The sequence below is a fragment of the Eschrichtius robustus genome, chromosome 12 (assembly GCF_028021215.1).
Source record: "Eschrichtius robustus isolate mEscRob2 chromosome 12, mEscRob2.pri, whole genome shotgun sequence".
Taxonomy (NCBI): Eukaryota; Metazoa; Chordata; class Mammalia; order Artiodactyla; family Eschrichtiidae; genus Eschrichtius; species Eschrichtius robustus.
Window position 1 is genome coordinate 31,124,878 of NC_090835.1, and position 22,001 is coordinate 31,146,878.

Here is a 22,001-nt window from a genome sequence, read left to right on the forward strand (position 1 = left end):
GCTATGAGATTAGAAATCAATGACAGGGAAAAAAACGTAAAAAAGACAAACACATGGAGGCTAAACAATACATTACTAAATAACCAAGAGATCACTGAAGAAATCAAAGAGGAAATCAAAAAATACCTAGAGACAAATGACAATGAAAACACGACGACCCAAAACCTATGGGATGCAGCAAAAGCAGTTCTAAGAGGGAAGTTTATAGCTATACAAGCCTACCTCAAGAAACAAGAAAAATCTAAAGTAAACAATCTAACCTTACACCTAAAGAAACTAGAGAAAGAAGAACAAACAAAACCCAAAGTTAGCAGAAGGAAAGAAATCATAAAGTTCAGAGAAGAAATAAATGAAAAAGAAATGAAGGAAACAATAGCAAAGATCAATAAAACTAAAAGTTGGTTCTTTGAGAAGATAAACAAAATTGATAAGCCATTAGCTAGACTCATCAAGAAAAAGAGGGAGAGGACTCAAATCAATAAAATCAGAAATGAAAAAGGAGAAGTTACAACAGACACCGCAGAAATACAAAGCATCCTAAGAGACTACTACAAGCAACTTTATGCCAATAAAATGGACAACCTGGAAGAAATGGACAAATTCTTAGAAAGGTATAACCTTCCAAGACTGAACCAGGAAGAAACAGAAAATATGAACAGACCAATCACAAGTAATGAAATTGAAACTCTGATTAAAAATCTTCCAACAAACAAAAGTCCAGGACCAGATGGCTTCACAGGTGAATTCTATCAAACATTTAGAGAAGAGCTAACACCCATCCTTCTCAAACTCTTCCAAAAAACTGCAGAGGAAGGAACACTCCCAAACTCATTCTATGAGGCCACCATCACCCTGATACCAAAACCAGACAAAGACACTACAAAAAAAGAAAATTACAGACCAATATCACTGATGAATATAGATGCAAAAATCCTCAACAAAATACTAGCAAACAGAATCCAACAACACATTAAAAGGATCATACACCACGATCAAGTGGGATTTATCCCAGGGATGCAAGGATTCTTCAACATATGCAAATCAATCAATGTGATACACCATATTAACAAATTGAAGAAGAAAAACCATATGATCATCTCAATAGATGCAGAAAAAGCTTTTGACAAAATTCAACACCCATTTCTGATAAAAACTCTCCAGAAAGTGGGCATAGAGGGAACCTACCTCAACATAATAAAGGCCATATATGACAAACCCACAGCAAACATCATTCTCAATGGTGAAAAACTGAAAGCATTTCCTCTAAGATCAGGAACGAGACAAGGATGTCCACTCTCACCACTATTATTCAACATAGTTCTGGAAGTCCTAGCCACGGCAATCAGAGAAGAAAAAGAAATAAAAGGAATCCAAATTGGAAAGGAAGAAGTAAAACTGTCACTGTTTGCGGATGACATGATACTATACATAGAGAATCCTAAAACTGCCACCAGAAAACTGCTAGAGCTAATTAATGAATATGGTAAAGTTGCAGGATACAAAATTAATGCACAGAAATCTCTTGCATTCCTATACACTAATGATGAAAAATCTGAAAGAGAAATTATGGAAACACTCCCATTTACCATTGCAACAAAAAGAATAAAACATCTAGGAATAAACCTACCTAGGGAGACAAAAGACCTGTATGCAGAAAACTATAAGACACTGATGAAAGAAATTAAAGATGATACCAGCAGATGGAAAGATATACCATGTTCTTGGATTGGAAGAATCAACATTGTGAAAATGAGTATACTACCCAAAGCAATCTACAGGTTAAATGCAATCCCTATCAAATTACCAATGGCATTTTTTACGGAGCTAGAACAAATTATCTTAAGATTTGTATGGAGTCACAAAAGACCCCGAATAGCCAAAGCAGTCTTGAGGGAAAAAAATGGAGCTGGAGGAATCAGACTCCCTGACTTCAGACTATACTACAAAGCTACAGTAATCAAGACAGTACGGTACTGGCACAAAAACAGAAACATAGATCAATGGAACAAGATAGAAAGCCCAGAGATTAACCCACGCACCTATGGTCAACTAATCTATGACAAAGGAGGCAAAGATATACAATGGAGAAAAGACAGTCTCTTCATTAAGTGGTGCTGGGAAAACTGGACACCTACATGTAAAAGAATGAAATTAAAATACTCCCTAACACCATACACAAAAATAAACTCAAAATGGATTAGAGACCTAAATATAAGACTGGACACTATAAAAGTCTTAGAGGAAAACATAGGAAGAACACTCTTTGACATAAATCACAGCGAGATCTTTTTTGATCCACCTCCTAGAGTAATGGAAATAAAAACAAAAATAAACAAATGGGACCTAATGAAACTTCAAAGCTTTTGTGCAGCAAAGGAAACCATAAACAAGACGAAAAGACAACCCTCAGAATGGGAGAAAATATTTGCACATCAATCAACGGACAAAGGATTAATCTCCAAAATATATAAACAGCTCATTCAGCTCAATATTAAAGAAACAAACACCGCAATCCAAAAATGGGCAGAAGACCTAAATAGACATTTCTCCAAAGAAGACATACAGACGGCCACGAAGCACATGAAAAGATGCTCAACATCACTACTTATTAGAGAAATGCAAATCAAAACTACAATGAGGTATCACCTCACTCCTGTTAGAATGGGCATCATCAGAAAATCTACAAACAACAAATGCTGGAGAGGGTGTGGAGAAAAGGGAACCCTCTTGCACTGTTGGTGGGAATGTAAATTGATACAGCCACTATGGAGAACAATATGGAGGTTCCTTAAAAAACTAAAAATAGAATTACCATATGACCCAGCAATCCCACTACTGGGCATACACCCAGAGAAAACCGTAATTCAAAAAGACACATGCACCCGAATGTTCATTGCAGCACTATTTACCATAGCCAGGTCATGGAAGCAACCTAAATGCCCATCAACAGACGAATGGATAAAGAAGTTGTGGTACATATATACAATGGAATATTACTCAGCCATAAAAAGGAACGAAATTGAGTCATTTGTTGAGAAGTGGATGGATCTAGAGACTGTCATACAGAGTGAAGTAAGTCAGAAAGAGAAAAACAAATATCGTATATTAATGCATGTATGTGGAACCTAGAAAAATGGTACAGATGAGCCGGTTTGCAGGGCAGAAGTTGAGACACAGATGTAGAGAATGGACATATGGACACCAAGGGGGGAAAACTCCGGTGGGGTGGGGATGGTGGTGTGCTGAATTGGGCGATTGGGATTGACATGTATACACTGATGTGTATAAAATTGATGCCTAATAAGAACCTGCAGTATAAAAAAACAAACAAACAAACAAACAAAAAAAGAAGTGTTTTCATGGACAAGGCAGTAAATAAGTGAATATCTCTCAAGCATTCCTGTATCAACACAATTTCTTCACTAGCTCTATAGTTCTGTAGCCCAGGGGGAAAAAAAAATGCCACTGAATTATATTGAGTTGATATGACTGTCTTAAATTTTTCTTAGCCTTCTTCTTGTAAACCGTATTTCCTATGAAGTATCACCTGACTCATTTCCATTCACATTTCCTCTGTTAAAATAAATGTTCCTATATGGAAAGAACTTAAAAAAAAAAAAAATCAAGAGCTTTATCTCAAGACAATCAATATGTGGAAACTATGGCAGAGAGAAATTAAGTAATTTCCCGTAGTCAGTAATAGCGTAAATCCTTGGCAGAGCCAGGTTGGAACCCAGAACTTTCCCCTCCAAACAGTAGGGTCAAGGCCATCTTCCCTGAAGCCACCACCTTGTGTATGGCCATTGCCAACAGCAACAGGAGACCCAAGGGTCCAGCTCCCCATTCCCAGCAGGATCTGCTAGGTGATATCTCAGAGTTTGGATCCTGCCCCTTCCTCAGGACACAAGCTGGGCGCTACCTTGGGGATATGGTGGACAGCTGTGAGGCCCCTCAGTGAGCAAACACTCCACATTACAGATGGGGAAGCAGAGACCCAGGAGGGGAGGGCGCCTGCCCAGAGTCAGCACATCTCAGAAGTCCTGCCAGGACAGGAGGCCTGCGTCTCCTGACTTCTTTTCCAACCTTGCACAAATGGGTTAAGAGACAGTCTTTACCATCAAAAGACCTGGTTCAAATTCCAGCTCTGTAATCTACTTATTGTGCAAACCTGGGCAAGTGACAACCTCTCCGAACTTGTTTCCTCCCCTGCAAAATGGGGAGCTGCATCCTACTTTCCAGGGTTGTTATGCAAGGGAAGTGAGGGAACCTATAAACACACCACCTCACTCACCGAGGCCAGGTTCCCCTCTGGGTCCCACTCAAAGCAGTGCCCAATCCACTGCAGATACTCCAAAAATATCTGTCCAGGGAATGATGGATAGGGGTGTACAAATACTAATGCTAAGCATGAATAAGACAAGCCAAATTTTAGAGCAGAAACATGGGGAGAGAGGAAAATCGTTCACATTACAGAGAAATTCTTTCACTGAAGGAACCCGTGAGGGGAGCCTTCTAAGCTGCTGGGATATTAACAACTTGAGTTCCTGAAGGGCACAGGATGGCAGGAGCCATCAGGAAGGACCAGGAGAGGAAGCAGAAAGGCCAGGATCACTTCGGAAACGTAGCTGGGTATACAGCTTTTTTAGTCCCAGAGGAATCCAGCTTTGAGATTAGAGGACTGGATCTCAGGTCGGGGCATGCAAGTAAGTACAAATAGGGTGGACACGTGCATGTGCACACACACCAACCCTCACCTTTTAAAAAAGTGCCATAAACAAATAGGACCTAATTAAACTTAAAGCTTTTGCACAGCAAAGGAAACCATAAACAAAACTGAAAGGCAACCTATGGAATGGCAGAAAATATCTGCAAACAATGCAACCAACAAGGGATTAATTTCCAAAAGAAACAAACAGCTCATACAACTCAATATCGAAAAAACAAACAACCCAGTCAAAATGTGGGCAGAAGACCTAAATACACATTTCTCCAAAGAAGACATACAGACGGCCAACAGGCACTGGAAAACATGCTTGACATTGCTAATTATTAAGGAAATGCAAATCAAGACTACAATGAGGTACCACCTCATGCTAGTCAGAATGGCCATCATCAAAAAGTCTACAAATAATAAACGATGGAGAGGGTGTGGAGAAAAAGGAACCTTCCTACACTGTTGGTGGGAATGTAAATTGGTGCAGCCACATGGAGAACAGTATGGAGGTTCCTTAAAAAACTAAAAATAGAGTTACTACATGATCCAGCAATCCCACTCCTGGGCATATATCCAGAGAAAACTGTAATTTGAAAAGATACATGCACCCCAGTGTTCGTAGCAGCACTATTTACAATAGCCAAGACATGGAAGCAACCTAAATGTCCATTGACAGATGAGTGGATAAAGAGGATGTGGTTCATATATACAATGGAATATTACTCAGCCGTAAAAAGTAATGAAATAATGCCATTTGCAGCAACATGGATGGACCTAGAGATTATCATACTAAATGAAGTAAGTCAGAAAGAGAAAGACAAATATCATATGATATCACTTATATGTGGAAACTAAAAAAAAAAAAAAACGATACAAATGAACTTATTTACAAAACAGAAATAGACTCACAGACATAGTAGACAAACTTATGGTTACCAAAGGGGAAAGAGAGGGAGGGATAAATTAGGAGTATGGGATTAACATAAACACACTACTATATATGAAATAGATAACCAACAAGTGTTTACTGTATAGCACAGGGAACTATATTCAATATTTTTAATAATCTATGATGGAAAAGAATCTGAAAAAGAATAGATTTATATATATATACACACACACACATACATATATACATATATATGTATAACTGAATCACTTTGCTGTAACCTGAAACTAACACAACATTGTAAATCAACTATACTTCAATTAAAACAGTAAATAAATAAAGGAAAAAAATTCAAGCAGAAAAGAGTCAATACCAAATTTTTAAAAAAAAGTGCCAAAATTCCAGAGTCTTTCCCCAAGCATGGCCATGCCCTTGGGACAGAGAATCCTGATGGCTCCTGCCAACCTTCGTTTATTCATTCATCCACCAAATACTTGCTGAGCGCCTACCCCGGGCCAGGCCCTAGGCTGGGGCTGGGGCTGGGACTGCATTGGTGACCAAGAACAACACAGTTCTTGCTTTCACCGGTGATTTAGACAAAAACCAATAATTAAAGAAAAAAATAGCCACCACTGTTGTGGGCATACCAAGGGTGTGTTGTCTCTTTCCACCACTACTTGTGACACCAAACGTGTAGTCTTCCCACTCCAACAACAAGCAATTCTCTGACTCCCCAACACTGGACGTCCAACAATTCAATTCTGACACTAACTCTTGGAGTTAGCGCAGATCCCCACAGGTTTAGGGCTCAGTCCTACAAGACCCCCCCAACTTCAGACAACAATTGCAAATCTCAGTACTTCTGACCTACCAGCTATAAATTCAGGGGTTCCCATAACCCCCACCCCGGCTTCAATAATTTGCCAGAATGACTCACAGAACTCAGGAAAGCACTTTACTTGCATTTGCCGGTTTATTAGAAAGGACACAACTCAGGAACAGCCATTGGGAGGGATGCATAGGACAGGATATGGCTGGGAGGCCACCCTCCCAGCACCTCTATGTGTTCACCAACTCAGAAGCTCCCCAAACCCCACTGTTTAGGGATTTTTATCGAGGATTCATTACGTAGGTATAATTGATTAAATCATTGACCATTGGTGATTAACTCAATCTCCAGCATCTCTCCTTCCCCAGAGACTGGCGGGGTGGGGTGGGGCATTGAAAGTTCCAACCCTCGAATTAAGGCTTGGTCTTCCTGGCAACAAGCCCCCAGCCCGAAGTTATGTGTGGGCCCCCAGCCACAGACAAAAAGGACAGTCTTATCACTCAGCAGATTACAAGGATTTTTATAGGAGCTCTGTGCCAGAGACCAAATCTATACATTTTATTACACCATAAAGCGCAAAAGCTTGGAGCTAAGAAAGCAAGGCCAGGAGCTTCTAATCCAGACTGGGGTGACTTCCCAAAAGAGTGTGACATTGTAGTGAGACGAAAAGACACAGGAGCTGGACAGGTAAAGCGGGAAGGCCCTGGGGACTTCGGTAGCAGGAAGAGAGGGCAAGAAGGTTTTAAGTTCAAAAAAGTTATAAGTTCATTAGAAGTGGTTGTGAGTATCCCGCTAGGCTTTCCTGCCCATTCCTACTGTGATGATCTGTCTCTCCAGCAGCCCCCCTGACCCCAGCCTGGAAGGTTCCCGAGGGCAGGGGACTAGTATAGTTTTGTTTTCTGTGGTTTGGGCTTCCTGCTGTGCCCCAGTGCTTAGATCACTGTGAACATTCAAAAATAAATATTGACGCGTAACCAAATCAGTGCATCCTGTGCGACCCAAACCCTCACACACCTGCCCACAGATCTCTCACCAGCACCCTGCCACAGAATGGGAAATTCTACCATTAAACATCACTCCTGGGAATTAAGAAATTCTCTTATGGGGAGCTAAGAAAACAGTAATACTCTCAAGTTACAAATGCTTGGGGCTTTACAGTTTATCAAGAGCTTTCCTTCATACCCTGTGAGTTATAGTTAAGGGAAGGGAAGCTTAGAGAGGTGAAGTAACTCAGAGTCATACCTCCAGGATTTGAACCCAGGTCTCTGGACTCCAGGTGGGGGCCTGTGGTGTTTCTTTCTGCAGAGTGAATGTGTGTGTACATCTGACCAGCACCAGGCTCTGGGAGGCGGGCCGGATAGGCAGGCAGAGAAAGGGAGAGACAGAGGCTCAGTAGCTGGCACTCACTAAGCTGCCCAGCCAGCCTCGTGCTGAGCTTTCTAGCCTACTTCACACCCTCCTAGCAATCTCCCAGGGTAGCCCCGGCAGGCACAGCACGGTCACAACCACCAGAGGGAGGCAGCAGGACAGGAGAGTACATGCAATGAGCTCAACCAGGGACAGCTGGGAGCCGAGGGCCTGCCAGGCAGCGCCTTCAGTCTTCTGTGGTCCAGCCCCTCCAGGGGAGGAGAAAGGGGCCGGGCCACCCGTGAGAGGCCTAGGCCTGCAGCTAGAGACCAGGCCAGGCCGACTGTGCAGACACAGGACAGAGGTGAGTCAGGTGAACCGGGCCATGGGGCCGGGGAGGGGCTGGGAGACTCCTGAGGACGGCACCCTCCCCGCAACTCCTACTGACGCTGAGAGCTGCTTTCTTCCATTCGACCCCTATTTCCTAGACGCTACCTGTGAGCCAGGCCCTGTGCTAAGTGTGAGAGCCACAGCACGAATGTGGCAAAGATCCTGGCCCTCTTGGAGTTTACCTTTAAGTAGGTAGACACAGCAATAAACAAAAACAGAGCAAATGAGCAAATTATGTTACGATAAGTGAAAAGAGAAAAAGTAGAGCAGAGTGAGGGGTCTGGGAATGCTGGGGGAAGGGGCTTGGGATTTTAAAGAGGGTGCTCAGGTGGGGCTCACTGAGAAGGTGGCACTGATGAGGACTTGCAGAGGTAGTGAGGGAGCCATGGGCACATCGGGGAAGGAGTGTTCCAGGCACAGCACACAGCCCTGGCCTCTAGAGGCTGGAGGGTGAGGGCCGAGGCCCGGGTGTTGGAGCACAGCAAGGACGCAGCAGCAGTGCAGAGCGCAGGAGGGAGAGGCAGGAAGAGAGGAGACAGGCTAGAAGGCCTTGCAGGGATCCAGGGGGCAGATGACGGGGGCTCCTTGAATGTGCCAGGCCCTTTGTCAGCATCCCACAGCCCTGTTGCCCACTTAGGGGTGTCGGTTTGTAAGCCTGTGGATGAATCCCATTTGCTATTGTACATGTGGCTGCGTGACCTTACAAAGTCTCCTCTCTTCCCGAGGCTCCTGTCCTCTCTATAAAATAGTTATAATAACAGCAGTGTATCTGCTGGGCTGTGGTGAAGAAGAACAGGAATCAAAATAGTGGCCACCTGCAGGCTCTTGGGACCCCACAAAAGCAGAGCTGGCCCCCCAGGCACTAACTGCCTTGGGAGAGGGACATTCGAGTGAATGAGGAATCATTCCTTATTGTCCACTCTAACAGCACCCAGTGGGGGCACCGAAGGCCTGCTCGGTTCCCCCAGGGGGCACTGCCATAGGGAAGGCTTCTTAGAGGAGGTGGCCCTGGAGGCTGGGGCTCACTAGGAACACCAGGGGAAACAGTGGGGGCCAAAGGCAGGAGGAGAGAGAGAGGAGGCCTGGGTAGGCGCAGTGGGTGGATACAGGGCAAGGGGTGAGAGGTGGTGAGATGGCAGAGGGCGTGGACTCCATACAAAAAAACAGCCAGCCCCAAGGACCAGACTCCCAGCAGGGTACGAGGTAAACAATGTGGCTGCAGTCTAAGAGCTCACCCTGGCAGCCAGAAGAACAGATGAGAGGCACTGAGGCCAGGTGAGCGACGAAGGTGGCCTAGGTGGTAGCCAAGGGAATGGATGGAACAAATGGATCTGAGAGACTCGAGAAGTAGAACGGACTCTACCTGCTGGTCGCCGTGCTGTGGGGAAACAGGGGCTCTGAGAGGCTGAGGGTTTGCTGTGAAGGACGCAGGGCCCACCGTGGCTGTGGAGGACACACAGGGCTCCCGGAGGAACATGGCACAGGCAAGGGGCAAGCTTCCTCCCCTCAGCTCCGCAGTACCCCTCAAGGCTCACGGAAATGGGCCAAACGAGCCTGGGACTTAGCTCCCCAGGTGCGGCTGTAGCATGGACAGAGCATGTGTTCCGTGGCCGGACCCGGTCCAACTCCTGGCCAGCAGTAGCTGTGCAGCTAGAGGCCATGCACTTAACCTCTCTAACATGAATTTCTTCATACGTGACCTTCACTGACTTTATGTGAGAATTTCCCCCAGGTAATCAGACCCTGTCCAAATCTTGGCTAGAACGCGCTGAACTACTGTTCACTGAAGAACAGTATGAAGTTACTGCATGCCTGGTACAGAGCCAAGGGCCACAGGGGAGAGTGCGGGGGTGGAGTGGCACACGAGCATTTAAGGGAGGTTGCTTTCCTCCAAAGCAGGCCTCAGCTGACACTCAGCCCTGGGCAGTTCGTCCTGCACACAGGTTCTTAGCACAGCCCAAGGCTCAGAGCACCCAGGCCAGAAGTCTCTCTTCTCAGACACCAGGCAGACCCGGGCTAGGATGGGCAGTCCAGTGCACCGAGTGTCAATGGGGGACACCTGGAGCAGGCAAGTGCACCCTGACATAGAGAGCGAGAGGCACATGCAGTCCTTCAACGTGGAAGAGCTCACCAACATCCTTGATGGAGGGGCCCAGAACACTGCACTCCGGAGGAAAGTCGGTAAGAGGAGGCTGGGGAATGGAGCACCTGCTTTGTGCCCATATGCTTTTCTTGGAAGAAGAGTCCCTCAATAGCAGTCCTACCTTCAAATAACAAACTCTGCTCTCAAAATTCCACTATTAGAGATTCATTCTTTTGGACTATGAAGGCATCTTTAACATGTCAATATTCCCTGAGCCCATCTGAGGGATAGAAGAGTCCTAGGCAGCAGAAGACCTGGATGGAGTCCTTATTCTTCCACTGCACATAGCTTTGTAACCTTGGGCATGTCACTTTGCCACCTCTGGACCTCATTCATTGCATCTGTAAAATGACAGCAATGTCTGACTTCCTTTCCACATCCATGAGGCAAGTGGATGGGAAGATTTGAAGGTACCAGGAACCTCACCCAGGACTCTAAGCCCTCTGTTCTCTGTCCCTGACAGAAAGCATCATCCACAGTGACCCAGAGCTTAGCCTGAAGGATAATTATTTCATGACCCAGAATGAACGTTATGAAGCCGCCATTAAGAAGAAATTCCACATCCAGATGTTAGCACAGCGCCTGGGCTGGTCTGAAGACAGTCGTGAATTATATTATGCTAACAGGTGCTCACTCCCAGGGCAACCCCACCAGAGAGGAATTCACCTGGGACCCCCCAGAAAACCCAGCCCATGAGCTATTTTCCCCAACAAAGGTACTACTTGTTGGGAAACAAGGATATCAGGTGCCCCTTCCCTCCTGCACCCTGCCAGCCTGAGGGTACCTGGGTCCTTGTCTCCAATGGGCTGTTCAACCACTGTGTCTCTCCCCTGCAGAAGCCTCTCTGGAGATCTGGGCTTAGCGTTACAATTCGTCTTCCAGAAAGCCCTCAGGAGCCTGGGCTCAGAGGAGCAGATTGCCAAGTGGGACCCACTCTGCAACAAGTTACAGATCCTCGCGACATACGCCCAGACGGAACTGGGGCACGGTGAGCCAGGGCTGCTGCGTGCAGTGTACAGGTGTGCACTGCACAGTTCCAGAGGGCCCATTCACATCTCACTAGTCATAGATTTATATATTTAATATGAAGATGTTACAGCAGGTGGCAGTTAAAGGTCTTGAGGAGGGGGTGATTTTTTCTAATTTACACGAACATATTGTATGAGCTAGTGGTGAGGCAAGGTGTTCCTTCTGGAAATGTCAGCCACCATTCCCTATCATGGGCTGGCCATGTGTCCCCCAAAGAGCCCACCGGTGAAAGGAGAGGAATGCCTGTGAGTACAGCTGGGAGCCACCCCGACTCCATACTGCGCTGATGCCTGGCAGCTCCAGGCCAACCTAGACACTGCTCCCCCGGTGAGATTCTGACCCTGGCCCAGTGTCTAACTCCCCTCCTTGATGCCCAGGGACATATCTTCAGGGCCTGGAGACTGAAGCCACCTACGATGCAGCCACCCAGGAGTTTGTGGTGCACAGCCCCACGCTGACTGCCATCAAATGGTGGCCTGGCGACCGTGAGTATAGTATCCCTTCATCACCCCGCCCCCCGCCATCTGCCCCCAAGGAGAAGAACAAAGCTGGACAGCAGAATAGCACTGACTTTGATGTCCAACAGACCTCAGATTGATTCCCTGTTCTAGGCTGGTGACCTTGGGCAAGTGAATACGTCTCCCTGAGCCCCAGGTCCTTATGTAGTAAAACAGGTGGGATATGAAGAATTTCATCAGTGAGTGGCTGAAAGGCCGCCAAGGGAACTTTGAAATAGCTGAGGAAACTGACCCAAACTTTGGGGGCTGACGGTCAAGGTCTCTCTCACATGCACACTGCCCCCACACCCTCCACACACAGCACTCGCCACAGCCCCTGTTCCTCTCATCTCCCAAGTTAATGATTAAGCTTGCCACCAGCCAGCACACAGGGTACAGTCAATGAGAAAACCGTCCCTCCCTTCCCCTGCTCCAGACACTCAGAAAGGCTCAGGCCCACCCCCAGCGCCAATCAAGCCACTGATGCCACACCACCCCCTGTGGCCACCAGGTGGAGGCCACACCCACTGCGCTTCCTAGAGTCTCAGTGATTTGCCAAGCCCCAAGGAGCAGGGTTCCGCCAGGGCCCTCTTCCTCTGATTTGAGAATACATCTCTGAGGACACATCTGTGGCACTTGGGGACACATTAGGTGAACACTTATATGGAAAAAAAAATACAACAAGTGTGAGGAGTCCAACTAAAGCAGAAAGAGAGAGAGGGAGAGGTGAGAGACAAGCAGAGAGGGAGAAAGATTGAGAGAAGGAGAGAGAAGTGGAGAGGCAGGCCAGAGAAATAAGAGAGCGATGCTCGGGGCCGGGAGGTGGGGTGTGGTGATCAATGACCACTGACAAAACTGCAGAAAAAAAGAAACCAGCCTTTGAAATCAGGCAGGGTTCAAATCCGGGCTCTGCCCCGTTCAGGCCAGTGACCTTGAGCACATCACTCCGTTCTCTGAGCCTCAGTTTCCTTTTCTGGAAAATGGGACTTCAGCATACCTGCCCTGCAAAGACTGGAAAGCACCAGCACAGGGGCGGTACCACCTGGATTTTGGTAAATGCTAGCTATCTGTATTCATATTATTAGGTTGATGGCAGAGAGAGTCATTAATAAGTTTTTGAGGACAAAAAAAAAAAAAGCTTGTTTATTTCACAGTGCCCTTTGCAAGTCACTGCTAGATTTGTTTAGCTCTTTGGCGGTAGTTCCCCCTCTTTGTGAACAGGGACTTTTTGAGGTCTCAAAGGTGCCCGTCTGCTAGGGTGGGCAGCAATGCACACATCTCCCTATGACTTGGGACCCATGTTCTGACCACAGATCCTGACATACGTACCCCAGCAGCTATGATATAAAAATCCTGTCTCCTTGATTCCAAAGAAAATGACTCAAGAGCACACACTTCAGTCAGAAGACTGTAGTAGGACCAAGTTTTAAAAGATGCAGAGCTTTTCCAGATTGCTCCATTTGGGTGATTTCATTAAAATCCATAGCCTTTGTCAAGCTTTGCCTTTGGAAGAAAGAGCAGCCAGAGGGCATAGAGGGCTTTCGTCCCCTCAAGATCTCCATCAGCCTCCTTGTGCCTTCCCTAGCCCATGGGGATCCTGCCTGTGTATCGTAGGGTGGTTCCTATACAAACCTGACGTTTAGACAGAACCCCCTGTATCTCCAGCCACCAACCCAGCGCATTCTAGAGCCAGACACTCACATTAAAGCTCTTTGGATGGTTCCAGTCATTTCCAAGGACGAGTAAAGGCCTTATGAATCAAGGGGTATCCTGACCAAGCATCCCTTGGCTGCCCTGGATGCTACCACCTCCGCTGCCTGGCCCCAACAAGCCAATCCAGTCCTCAAGCTTCTGAGCAGGCTGTTCCCTCTGCCTTGCATATCCTGTCCGTGTGGCTCCCCTAGAAAACACCCTTTGTCCTCCAGGCTCCTCGTGCATCCTCCCCTGACCCACACCTTCCAACGTAGTTCAAACAAAGCCCCATTCCAGCCTCACAGAGTGTCCTGCCCTTCCCATACCACCACACTGGTCCTCCTCACAGACTAGGCCCACACCCAGGGTCCTGATGGGGAAGGTTAGCCTGCCTGCTCTGTACATCAGGGATCATGCTGGGCTTCTCACCTCTCTACCCTCAGTGGGACGGTCAGCCACCCATGCCCTGGTCCAGGCCCAGCTGATCTGCTCAGGAGCCCAGCAGGGCATGCATGCCTTTATTGTGCCCATCCGGAGTCTCAAGGACCACAGCCCACTGCCAGGTAAGCTCATGCTGCTTCCTCCAGGACCCCTGCCAGGAGACCCCACCAGGCCTCCCTGTCCTGGGGCCCCAGAGGTCCATGGGAGAAACTGGGGCATGTCTCCCTTGGGCAGGGAGGGGTCCAGTTGTACAGACCTGGCGCTAACTGGCTGGATGACTATGAGCAAGATTCAGCACCTGACCTCAGCTTGGTCACCTGCAAACAGGTATAATAACCCTGATGTCACAGGCTGCTGGCAGGCTCAGATGAGCTGGAATGTGGGTGTTGGTACCTAACATACAAGCACTCAACTGATAGACGTCCCTACCTCTATCTCCTCCTAGGAATCACCGTTGGAGACATTGGGCCCAAGATGGACTTTGACCACTCAGATAATGGCTTCCTGCAACTGGACCACGTGCGCGTCCCCAGGGAGAACATGCTGAGCCGCTTTGCACAGGTGGGGTCCCGGGGAGGCTGCAAGCCTGCACTGCCTGGAGAGGGGACAGAGGCACCCCGTAGGCTGCTGCTGCCTCTGGGTCCTTCTCTACAGAGCTGAGTTTGGGGCACCCCTCCCAGAGAGGCTCTGGTGTCCCACAGACCTGAGAAAAACCCCAGCTTAGGAGCTCTGTGATTTGGGGCCAGTCACTTGGCCTTTCCGAACCTCAGAGTTCTCATGGGTAAACGCTCACCTCATGGGGTGGCAGAGCAATCATGGGGTAGGGTGGCAAGGCAATCTGAGGAGAAGAGGAATGGGCTGAGGATGATGTGCATATCTACCTACAGCGCAGCCTGGACACAACCAATCACTGAACAGCCAGCAGCCAAGTGCTGGAGGAAGTTCTGGAGGTCTCCGTTTTGCCAGGCATTACCATGGAAATGTGGGGAACTGTGGATTGTGGGGAGGTCTGGGGTGTCACAGGAGAGGAGCAGTGAACCAAGACACCTGGGCAGTGGCTATTTAGCAACAAGCACAGGAGTGTTTCAGTTTTAACAATCAGCGTGGCCATACCAGCACATTCTGGCTGGCGGCTGGCTGAGTCTATCCCGGGTGAGCAGTTTGAGGACGGTGGTGCTTTCAGGGCATGGAGGACCACAGTTCTGGGTGTGGGGAAGGCTGGGGAGCCCTGGCTCAGACCCACTGCCTGTCCTTGGTCTACCAGGTCTTGCCAGATGGTACCTACATCAAGCTTGGAACAGCAAAGAGCAACTACCTCAGCATGGTGGTGGTGCGGGTGGACATACTGTCAGACGAGGTCATACCACTGCTGCAGAAGGCCTGTGTCATTGCCATCCGCTACTCGGTCATACGCCGCCAATCCCGGCTCCGGCCCAGGCAAGGGGCGCCCCGAGGAGCCACTGCGGCCCGGGCTACCTCGATCCCACAGTGCCTACCCCCTGACACCAACCCTCCGCCAGAGTGGGGTGCTGGGAGCACACGTTACCCCCCCTTGCACACACATTCGCCTGGACCTGGCCCGTCTGGTCTGTGGGGTCTCTATCTGGCTGTCGCTAATCCAGGCTGACCAGCTGGCCCAACCTATGTCTGTCAGTGTCTGGCCCCATCCGGCTCTGTGTGATCTTGTGTCTCTGGCCCTGTACCACCAGATCTGACTCAGTCTGTCCAACAAACTCGGACTGTTTCAATCCAGTCACGGTATGGCTGTGACTGGCTGAGTGTGTCTGGATCGGCTGGGCACCAAGCTGTGGGTGAATGTGGCTCCCGAGATTGTTCTGTCAGGTGTGAGTGACTGTCTGGAAAAGCCCAGCTGTCACGTCAGACTGTATTTGGCTGAAGTTGATTCTGTCTGGTTGTGACTGCCAACATCTGACCATGGTATGTCCACGTCTACATCCATTTTGTTGTATGTGGTTCTGTCTGGCTAATAGGTCTACTCCATGGCACCAAAGGGCTCACTGTACCCTCTGCTTTAATGTGAGTATGTGTACACACGCATGTGCAAGCACACACACACACACACACACACACACACAAGGTTATCAGATTCAGCAAATAAAAATACAGGACTGCCAGTTACATTTCAATTTTAGGTAAACAAATAATTTTTTAGGATAAATATGTCCCAAATGGGCACATATCCAGGATGCAGCAAACTGGAGCCTGGGCATATGGGGCCACAGCATGAGCACAGGGAGAGAGGGTGGGGCTGGACACAGCATAACTGACGGAACTCATGGTGCAGAGACGAGCTTTAACCTGGCAGTTCTTGCCCCAACTCTACTAAGTGCCCCTTGGCAAGTCCTTTGCCCTCTCTGGGCCTGTCTTCTCACTTGTAAAGGAAAGAGTGAGATCACCAGGACTGGAACTTGAGGATGTCTGGTTCAAGAGTCTGGTGGTATTCCACACCATGGGCTCAAGGATCCAGAGTTCCCTAACACAAAATGGACTGAGGGTCGAACACCAGGCAGACCTGGGGCCGCCCTCAGCTCAGCCACTTCCTAGCTGTGGGAGCTTAGATTAGCCACCCCACCTCTTTGTCCCTCAGCTGCCTCATCAACTAAATGCGCGTGACAAAAACGCTCTTCCAGGGTGGTGTTAGGGCTGAAACGCAGTGAAGCATGCCAGGCCCTCAGCCCAGGGTCCTTTACTGGCAAACCCAAATCACCCTCAGCCAGCCTGGCTTCAGAATCCCGGGCTGAGGGAGTCTTCTCTGGGGGACAGGGGAGCTGGGAAGGAGGTATTGCCAACGATATCCTGTCGGAGCCCAGTCTTCTGGGTTGCATAAGACTGGGATGGTTATAACAGTACATGCCCAGGTGAGGGGCTGCTGGCCCAGAGAAGAGACACCAGGTTTCTCCCCATCAGCCACGGGAGGCGTCTCACATTCACACTCCATTTCAATCCGCAGATAGTTACCAAAGGCCCCTAACGCTGAACAGAGTCTCCAGCACTGAGAACACAGCAACGGACAAGGCGGGTGCAATCCCTACCTTGGAATTCCATCCAACCCAAGTTCACAGCCTCAGAGTTATCGATTAGGTTCCACATATTTCCCAGCACACAGCACATGCACCTGGACAGTGAAAGGTCAAGGTTCAAATAATCAGGGCTTCAGGGCCACAACCCCTCACCCAAAATCCTTGAGACCAGATCTGTTGGAATTCAGAACTTTCCAGATTTTTAGCAGGTTAATACGGTGCGTATACTGTAAACCTCCACAAGGGGCAGCACCTATAAGCAGACATGTCAATATTTCTACAGTGAAATGTGTGGATATTCATGTTAGATGGAATTTTAAGATTATTACTAGCGTCACGTCAGTCTAGGTCAAATTTTGCAGTGAGCTATAAAAAACTGTGCGTTTTTAAGGCTTTTATGGCATTGGGGATATGGGGAGATGGATGTGGCAGGTAGCAAATCTTCTGCTTTTCTTCCCCTCAGTGACCCAGAGGCAAAAGTCCTGGACTACCAGACGCAGCAGCAGAAACTCTTTCCTCCGCTGGCCAAGGCCTATGCATTCCACTTCGTGGCAAACAGTCTCTTGGAATTCTTCCATCGCTCCTACAGTTCCATTTTGGACAGAGACTTCAGTCTCCTGCCTGAGGTACCTGCTTTCTCTGGGGGGCAGGAGCTGGGACCGTGGCTGAAATGGTCCTCCCACTGGGAAGCAGCCCCAATCCTGCCCCTATGGGCTCTTTCCACTTTCTCCCTCTGCAGGCTTCCAACATCCCAGATGAACTGTACCCTGACATATAAATCCACCTACATCTGGCCCCCAGGAAGCTCCAAACATGTTAGAGGAAATGATCACAGATAGTGTATAGAACACAGGTGCACAATCCCTGGTGTGCTTTTTGTTTTTATAGATTTATTTATTTATTTATTTTTGGCTGCGTTGGGTCTTCGTTGCTGCGCGTGGGCTTTCTCTAGTTGCGGCGAGCGGGGGCTACTCTTCCTTGCGGTGAGCGGGCTTCTCATTGCAGTGGCTTCTCTTTTTTCTTTTTTTGAATTTTATTTTAATTTTTTTTATACAGCAGGTTCTTATTAGTTATCTATTTGATACATATTAGCGTATACATGTCAATCCCAATATCCCAATTCATCACACCACCCCCAACCCCACTTACCCACCTTGGTGTCCATACGTTTGTTCTCTACATCTGTGTCTCTGTTCCTGCCTTGCAAATGGGTGCATCTGTACCGTTTTTCTAGATTCCACATATATGCGTTCATATACGACATTTGTTTTTCTCTTGCTGACTTACTTCACTCTGTATGACAGTCTCTAGGTCCATCCACATCTCTACAAATGACCCAATTTCGTTCCTTTTTATGGCTGAGTAATATTCCATTGTATATATGTACCACATCTTCTTTATCCATTTGTCTGACGATGGGCATTTAGGTTGGTTCCATGTCCTGGCTATTGTAAATAGTGCTGCGACGAACATTGGAATGCATGTGTCTTTTTGAATTATGGTTTTCTCTGGGTATATGCCCAGTAGTGGGATTGCTGGGTCATATGGTAATTATATTTTTAGTTTTTTAAGGAACCTCCATACTATTCTCCATAGTGGCTATATCAATTTACATTCCCACCAACAGTGCAAGAGGGTTCCCTTTTCTCCACACCCTCTGCAGCATTTATTGTTTGTAGATTTTCTGAGGATGCCCATTCTAACCGGTGTGAGGTGACAGACCTCAGTGCAGTTTTGATTTGCATTTCTCTAATAAGGAGTGATGTTGAGCAGCTTTTCATGTGCCACTTGGCCATCTGCATGTCTTCTTTGGAGAAATGACTATTTAGGTCTTCTGTCCATTTTTTGATTGGGTTGTTTGCTTTTTTAATATTGAGCTGCATGAGCTGTTTATATATTTTGGAGATTAATCCTTTGTCTGTTGATTCGTGTGCAAATATTTTCTCCCATTCTGAGCGTTGTCTTTTCATCTTGTTTATAGTTTCCTTTGCTGTGCAAAAGCTTTTAGGTTTCATTAGGTCCCATTTGTTTTTGTTTTTATTTCCATTACTCTAGGAGGTGGGTCAAAAAAGATCTTGCTGTGATTTATGTCAAGAGTGTTCTGCCTATGTTTTCCTCTAAGAGTTTTATAGTGTCTGGCCTTACATTTAGGTCTTTAATCCATTTTGAGTTTATTTTTGTGTATGGTGTTAAGGAGTGTTCTAATTTCATTTTTTACACGTATCTGTCCAGTTTTCCCAGCACCACTTATTGAAGAGACTGTCTTTTCTCCATTGTATATCCTTGCCTCCTTTGTCATAGATTAGTTGACCATAGGAGTGTGGGTTTATCGTTGGGCTTTCTATCCTGTTCCATTGATCTATATTTCTGTTTTTGTGCCAGTACGGTATTGTCTTGATTACTGTAGCTCTGTTGTATAGTATGAAGTCAGGGAGTCTGATTCCTCCAGCTCCGTTTTTTTCCCTCAAGATTGCTTTGGCTATTCGGGGTCTTTTGTGTCTCCATACAAATTTGAGGATGTTTTGTTCTAGTTCCGTAAAAAATGCCATTGATAATTTGATAGGGATTACATTGAATCTGTAGATTGCTTTGGGTAGTATAGTCATTTTCACAATATTGATTCTTCCAAACCAAGAACATGGTATATCTCTCCATCTGTTTGTGTCATCTTTGATTTCTTTCATCATTGTCTTATAGTTTTCTGAGTACAGGTCTTTTACCTCCTTAGGTAGGTTTATTCCTAGGTATTTTATTCTTTTTGTTGCAATGGTGAATGGGATTGTTTCCTTAATTGCTCTTGCTGATCTTTCATTTTTAGTATATAGGAATGCAAGAGATTTCTGTGCATTAATTTTGTATCCTGCAACTTTACCAAATTCATTGATTAGCTCTAGTAGTTTTCTGGTGGCATCTTTAGGATTCTCTATGTATAGTATCATGTCATATGCAAACAGTGGTCCAGTTTTACTTCTTCTTTTCCAATTTGGATTCCTTTTATTTCTTCTTCTCTGATTGCCGTGGCTAAAATTTCCAAAACTATGTTGAATAATAGTGGCGAGAGTGGACATTCTTGTCCTGTTCCTGATCTTAGAGGAAACGCTTTCAGTTTTTCACCACTGAGAATGATGCCTGCTGTGAGTTTGTCGTATATGGCCTTTATTATGTGGAGGTAGGTTCCCTCTATGCCCACTTTCTGGAGAGTTTTTATCATAAATGGGTGCTGAATTTTGTCAAAAGCTTCTTCTGCATCTATTGAGATGATCATACGGTTTTTGTTTTCTTTTTTTAATTAATTAATTTATTTTTTTGGCTGTGTTGGGTCTTCGTTTCTGTGCGAGGGCTTTCTCTAGTTGCGGCAAGCGGGGGCCACTCTTCATCGCGGTGCGCGCGCCTCTCACTATCGTGGCCTCTCTTGTTGCGGAGCACAAGCTCCAGATGCGCAGGCTCAGCAGTTGTGGCTCATGGGCCCAGTTGCTCCGCGGCATGTGGGATCTTCCCAGACCAGGGCTTGAACCCGTGTCCCCTGCATTGGCAGGCAGATTCTCAACCACTGCGCCACCAGGGAAGCCCACGGTGTATGATTTTTTTAATGTGTTGTTGGATTCTGTTTGCTAGTATTTTGTTGAGGATTTTTGCATCTATATTTATCAGTGATATTGGTCTGTAATTTTCCTTTTTTGTGATATCTTTGTCTGGTTTTGGTCTCAGGGTGATGGTGGCCTCGTAGAATGAGTTTGGGAGTGTTCCTTCCTCTGCAGTTTTTTGGAAGAGTTTAAGAAGGATGGGTGTTAGCGCTTCTCTAAATGTTTGATAGCATTCACCTGTGAAGCCATCTGGTCCTGGACTTTTGTTTGAAGATTTTTAATCACAGTTTCAATTTCATTACTTGTGATTGGTCTGTTTATATTTTCTATTTCTTTCTGGTTCAGTCTTAGAAGGTTATACCTTCTAGGAATTTGTCCATTTCTTCCAGGTTGTCCATTTTATTGGCATAGAGTTGCTTGTAGTAGTCTCTTTTGATGTGCTGTATTTCTGCAGTGCCCGTTGTAACTTCTCCTTTTTCATTTCTAATTTTACTGATTTGAGTCCTCTCCCTCTTTTTCTTGATGAGTCTGGATAAAGGTTTATCAATTTTATCTTCTCAAAGAACCAGCTTTTAGTTTTATTGGTCTTTGCTATTGTTTTCCTTATTTCTATTTATTTCTGCTCTTATCTTTATGTTTCTTTCCTTCTACTAATTTTGGGTTTTGTTTGTTCTTCTTTCTCCAGTTCCTTTAGGTGTAAGGTTAGATTGTTTATTTGAGATTTTTCTGGTTTCTTGAGGTAGGATTGTATTGCTATAAACTTCCCTCTTAGAACTGCTTTTGCTACATCCCATAGGTTTTGGATCATCGTGCTTTCGTTGTCATTTGTCTCTAGGTAGTTTTTGATTTCCTCTTTGATTTCTTCAGTGATCTCTTGGTTATTTAGTAATGTATTGTTTAGCTTCCATGTGTTCGTGTTTATGATGGGTTTTTTTTCCCTGTAATTTATTTCTAATCTCACAGTGCTGTGGTTGGAAAAGATGCTTGATATGATTTCAATTTTCTTAAACTTACCGAGGCTTGATTTGTGACCCAAGATGTGATCTATCCTGGAGAATGTTCCGTGTGCACTTGAGAAGAAAGTGTAATCTGCTGTTTTTTGATGAAATGTCCTATAAATATCAATTAAATCTATCTGGTGTATTGTGTCATTTAAAGCTTGTATCTCCTTATTAATTTTCTGTCTGGATGATCTGTCCATTGGTGTAAGTGAGGTGTTAAAGTCCCCCACTATTATTGTGTTACTGTGGATTTCCTCTTTTATAGCTGTTAGCAGTTGCCTTATGTATTGAGGTGCTCCTATGTTGGGTGCATATATATTTATAATTGCTATATCTCCTTCTTGGATTGATCCCTTGATCATTATGTAGTGTCCTTCCTTGTCTCTTGTAACATTCTTTATTTT

At 46.2% G+C, this 22,001-nt stretch overlaps 1 protein-coding gene across 2 annotated transcripts in view; it reads left to right on the forward strand.

Moving 5' to 3' along the window:
• Positions 1-8,071: 8,071 nt before the first annotated feature.
• Positions 8,072-22,001, forward strand: part of ACOX2 (acyl-CoA oxidase 2) — a 35,850-nt gene continuing 21,920 nt past the window's right edge. The window contains exons 1-9 of one of the 2 annotated variants that reach the window (XM_068557830.1): positions 8,072-8,143; positions 10,168-10,350; positions 10,776-10,938; positions 11,149-11,300; positions 11,719-11,826; positions 13,974-14,093; positions 14,417-14,532; positions 15,236-15,408; positions 17,476-17,638. In XM_068557830.1, the coding sequence (XP_068413931.1) occupies positions 10,191-10,350; positions 10,776-10,938; positions 11,149-11,300; positions 11,719-11,826; positions 13,974-14,093; positions 14,417-14,532; positions 15,236-15,408; positions 17,476-17,638 (1,155 nt within the window). In that variant the 5' untranslated portion in view covers positions 8,072-8,143; positions 10,168-10,190. Of the gene's footprint in view, positions 8,144-10,096; positions 10,351-10,775; positions 10,939-11,148; positions 11,301-11,718; positions 11,827-13,973; positions 14,094-14,416; positions 14,533-15,235; positions 15,409-17,475; positions 17,639-22,001 lie in introns of both variants that reach the window. The other variant, XM_068557831.1, reaches the window with a different exon arrangement.